The sequence below is a fragment of the Eurosta solidaginis genome, chromosome 5 (assembly GCF_040869045.1).
Source record: "Eurosta solidaginis isolate ZX-2024a chromosome 5, ASM4086904v1, whole genome shotgun sequence".
Classification (NCBI taxonomy): domain Eukaryota; kingdom Metazoa; phylum Arthropoda; class Insecta; order Diptera; family Tephritidae; genus Eurosta; species Eurosta solidaginis.
The window spans coordinates 97,724,823-97,729,957 of record NC_090323.1 but is presented as its reverse complement, the minus strand read 5'-3'; the positions used below and the strand labels follow the sequence as shown (position 1 = coordinate 97,729,957).

At 31.8% G+C, this 5,135-nt stretch overlaps 1 protein-coding gene across 4 annotated transcripts; it reads left to right on the top strand.

The window, feature by feature from the left end:
• The first annotated feature begins 1,019 nt into the window (after positions 1–1,019).
• On the top strand, positions 1,020–4,227 carry LOC137233494 (uncharacterized). 4 transcript variants are annotated; one of them, XM_067756531.1, is made up of 9 exons: positions 1,020–1,168; positions 1,428–1,580; positions 1,649–1,707; positions 1,799–1,968; positions 2,053–2,310; positions 2,370–2,546; positions 2,751–2,908; positions 2,981–3,136; positions 3,280–4,227. In XM_067756531.1, the coding sequence occupies exons 1-5, from the start codon at positions 1,141–1,143 to the stop codon at positions 2,144–2,146; spliced, it is 504 nt and encodes a 167-aa protein (XP_067612632.1). In that variant the 5' UTR covers positions 1,020–1,140; the 3' UTR covers positions 2,147–2,310; positions 2,370–2,546; positions 2,751–2,908; positions 2,981–3,136; positions 3,280–4,227. The 4 variants fall into 4 exon arrangements, 3 of the variants coding, with proteins under 3 accessions (XP_067612632.1, XP_067612631.1, XP_067612633.1); XM_067756530.1 differs by having other exon boundaries at positions 1,428–1,583; XM_067756532.1 differs by having other exon boundaries at positions 1,021–1,168; positions 1,428–1,553.
• The last annotated feature ends 908 nt before the right edge of the window (positions 4,228–5,135 follow it).

Here is a 5,135-nt window from a genome sequence, read left to right as displayed (position 1 = left end):
TTTATTGAATTCATTGATCTATTTTGATGTGTATGAGAAAGATTTCAATATCGACGTGCCAAACGAGAAGTAACGTTTTCAAAATGTTACATAAAACTTCTTTGTAAAAAACTTTGAAAGTGCTACTTTTTGTGTGCCACGTTGATATATCCCTGCACTAACCCTCGGTATACTTGAACATAAGTTAAGTGAGTACACTTAATATAAAACAAATAAGTTTCATTATTTTACGTAGTTTTCAATTCTTTTAACTTGACGACCATCTAATGGTTCCATCAGTGGAAAGCCCTGCCAAATTTCTTAGAGGCACACGTGCATTTCAAATAAATTTTTTTAGCTCGAATAGCGATACAAATCTATCACGGAAAGTGTTTCATAACCGATCGAAATTTCCAGCCACTAAAGCTATACTTTATAAGTCCGTGTAATGTATTTGCCCTAAGATCCAACATTTTTCTTTTTAATGCCTCGCCCTAATTATCTCCTAGGTGAATTGTCATTGTTCTTCTCTATTTTGTTGACTGATCAATTGTTGTGGTAAGCATTTCATTGAAGTAAATTGAAAATTATGTGTGGGTTAATGAAACCGTGGCCAATGTTGTGAATTTTTACCTCAGTGAAAAACCAAAGTACCAAAATTGTGGCTACTGCTTAAAAGTGGCAACCGTGATTCAATGCATTTAGTATTAGGGGGACTCATGAAAGCATATAAAATTATAAGGTGTAAAATTATATCCATTTACACACGCGGTTATATGAACGCACCTAGTAATACTCTTGATAAACTTGATTGTTTATCAGCTGTATTATTGCCAAACAAAATTTTTTTGATTGTTATACAAATTAAAAAATGCCAAGATTAAGTGAAAACTGAAAACTAAAACGCCTTTACTTGCTGATAGTGGAGATTTCTGATGCAAACGCCTGCTGTAATGTCTGCAAGGTTGCATTCCTTTGAGTTTACCGCGTTTACATAATGAAATGTGCGCGTAAATTTATACAAATTGTGTAAATGATTTTTCATACAAAATTTGACAGCTCGTTTACGCACGTTTACACACTTTATAAGGCATTTATACGGTTACATGAGTCCCCCTATTTATTGTTATAATTAGGTGGAGTGATCTGGATGAATGGGGCATGAATCATTTGGAGTCCGTAATAAAAGGTAAGTTCAAAATTAAATTATGACTTATTATGCGAGCGTGCATATGTATGTATATTCGTATCACTTATGTGATACAAAAAATAGCTGTAGTACCTAGCATTTTTACATGTGTAACAATGTATGTATATTTTGCTGGCACATAAATTTGTATGAATGCACACTCATATGCTCTTCAATTAAAGTAAAAGATGTTTTGTGCGTATTATGGCCACTCCACTTTTTATTATATTTTAAAATTTTACTCATCAATCCACAACAGAAGTTTCACCATTGCCGCAACCATTAGAAACTTGCACCCAAACCGATATAGGGAGCCGTAATTCACAAAGAGCAAATTCTAACTCTGATGAAGATATACTGGACATAACAGAATTCACTTCAGCCAGTAATAAAAATAGATCTGAAAATTTAAGTTGTATTTATAGTTTCTGATTCTTTTTAGACTTGAAACACTTATTGTATTATATCTCTCTGTTCTAGATAGTGATACTGATACCGGCCTACGAAAATTTAAAGTTAATAGAACCGATACTCCTTTCGTAAGTTAGTTTAATTTTACCGCAACCCAAAATAAATACTTTATTCAATTAGCTAAAAGTACATACTTTAAATTTATATTAATTATTCCAGATTCTATACGATTACCTCACTAATGACATTGACGGAAAAGCTATAATAAAAACTAACGAGGGAAAACATTTTAATGCCAAAGTACGTAACTTATTAGTAAGACGTTTGATCAATCGTGAAAAAGAGAAGGCATTTAATGCGGCTCAGTTGGATAAATCACCCAAATATAAGTATGTATTTTTTTGATAGAGTGTGGAAATTTCTTTCACTTTGTTGAGCGTTTAATGAGTGATTTTATTATATTATTTACAAAGCCTTTCACTTGAAATACTAAAGCAATATTCAGCCGAAATTGCTAGTTTTTCCCAACGAAAATCCAGCAGTATATTACATTCCATACGAAAATAATAACGGTATGAAAATAGGACCATCAGGAAAGTTAGTATCACATTATAATTACATAGTTGGCGACTTGAAAAGAAAAGGGTTAATCAAGAGTGAACTACCGCATAAGGATAAATCGACCAAGGGAGCTCCAGTTGGACTTGCCACTAGCAAAAATTTCAGCAAGGGTAATATGTACATATATAAATTTTATGCATTTCATATGCACCAATAACTTTTATTTCAGATGATATAGACAACCACTTAACATTATTGGGGAGACAAACAACCAGACTTCGAAGTATTAAACAGGTGGCAGATAACTATGCAATATCGCAGGACACTTTTAACACAAAATAAAATATCTTTGAATGATTACTATATCCGGTTTCCCTGTTTGGAAGGAGAGCTTGGACTGAGATTGGTAAGTTAGGTGGAGAAATTCTTGCATCTATATACAGCTGTGGTAACATATTCTGGTGGGGTACATTATCGTAACTGTCGTCGATCGGTTAATCGTGATAGTCACAGCAAATTATAGTACATATTCGCTTTGTAAAATACCTCAGCTGCTACCAATTTAAAATTTTTCTTTCGGATGAACTTTATCTTTTTAATTTTTCCATAGATTGATTCTGACTTTAACCAACTTTATCCCAGCAAACAAAACAGAATAATAACAAATTGGAGCAACTTTAAAAGCAAAATAATAAACTTACTCTTAACGACCCGACGACCTAAAGAAGTGGAAGAGGTAGCCATTATAAATACTTCTAAAGGAAGAAGGTATTTTTGCAATTTATTTTTGTTCATTGAGTACCTTATTTAAATTTGTATCACTCCCTTTTGTTTTATCAGATAAAGACGAATTATTTGGCACTTTTTACCACGGTTAATATCGGCGCCTTACATTCAAAAACTTTTATCAGATGAATCAGAGCGACTAGCGACAAAAAAAAGAAAAGTTACTAAACAGAGAGTAACTGTGGCAGAGGCTCGTTTTTGATTATTCCGGTAATCTATTAAAACATAACAATAGCTATCAAATGTGAAATTGCTATACCTCGATTTGATTGCTAAATAAGATGATTGTAAAAGATTGAATCAATTAATCGAAATTGTTTTAAATGCTAACTGAGAATACTTTTCTTTCTTAGAATATTTCAGAAATCGACGATACTGTGAAACGCAGGCAAGAATATTTATCCAAAAACAATATATCCTGCCAACCAATAGCAGTTCTTGTCGGAGATTTAGATAAAGTTGTAGATTCTTACGCTTATAAAAAGGACAAACGGCACAGAACAAAATCGACCTTAGCAGCACTTGATTTTACATTTAAAAGTTTTTTTCTCTAAATTGTGAATATCCATGTGCTGCAATTCACCGATGGACACTTTTACAAAAGATTCTGTGTGAAATAAGCCTTGAAAGAGAATTCAGTTCTATCAGCTTGAACGACTTTATAACTGTCTTTGAACAAATGGAATAACTCGCGATTATTATCGGCAAATTATTTTGATTATAATTTTGAATTTATAAAGAGACTAGTTGCTATTACTTAAGATACTAGTATGAAGCTATCCAGAAAATGTTTATTTGTTTTAAATGTCAAGGTATTTTTGAAAGTAATAATATTTTGCTGTTATATAAGAGTTTCCATTCAAATTTAAAAGAGTAATGGTGCTGCGAACCCCAATGCCAACATATTTACTTTATACTTCATTCTTATTGCAAGCATCGGAAACGGGAACACAATCAGCAAATAACTTTAACACCTTCACTTTCAAATATGCCTAGTATTTCAATTCAAGACCCATCGATTGACTACAATTCAGATAGTGAATTTCAAAAGGTTTTAAATGAATACGCATATAACTCATGTGATGCTTGTGAGGAAACTTATTTAAGCTATTCAAGTGTTAATAACAACTCTTCTCAAAAATTTAATATGCAGGGTGTATCTCAAAATATAGCAGATACATCGAATATTTCTAAAACGTTTGGAAGTTTGTTACAAGAACGTGTTCTGAAGTTGACAACTAAATTGTAGTCTCTCTGATTTATCCAAATAAATAATTGAAATGATAATTCAAGATTATAAATTATTCGTTAATGATATTTGTTTTACACTGTTAAGATATTACATGTTAAGCTGTTTGGATGGGTCAGAGAAAAGCTTAAAACAGAAAGACCAAATTAATTAATCATTTGATATTTTACAAGGCTGTTTTGAGGATTTTCGGACATCATACTGATGCTTTAAGCATTTTGAAAAAATGGGTACTTTTATTAGGCCTATTCATTTAAATATTGGCTTTAGAGATGAATACAAAATGCAAAATAGTTCGCTTATCATATGTAAAGTTCCTTTAACCACTGGGTTTATACCGATTCGTGATGTGCTTAAAAAAATTTTCGAACTAGGAACTATATTCAAGGAAACCCTAGATTACTTTAACGTATTAGAAAACACTAAAACCATAGGTTTTAATTACGTCCAAGGTGATTATTGGAAAAAGTTTAAAGAGACAAATAGTTAGACCGTGATACCCATTGCACTTTATTTCGACGATTATGAAAATAATAATCCTCTTGAAAGTCATCGTGGTATTCAGAAATGTGGAGGTTTATATTTTATAATTTTATGCCTCCCTCCGAAATACAGATCGAAACTTAGGAATATATTTTTGTTTCTTTTAACGAACACCTTAGATCGAAAAACAATTGGTAAAGCAAAAATTTTTCAAAGTGTAATAAGTGAACTAAATTTTTTAGAGAGCTCTGGCATAACAATAAACATAAATAATGAATCAAAGCAAATATTTTTTAAGTTGGTAGTTATAATCGGTGATAATCTCAGCGTAAATGAATTGTTTGGTATGGTTGAAAGTTTTTCTGAAAATTATTTCTGCCGATTTTGTCTGACAAAGAAAGAAAACATAAACAGAATATTAGATGAGCAGGTTTGCAACCTGCGTAATAGGTCGAATTATGCAGCTGGTTTGGCGTT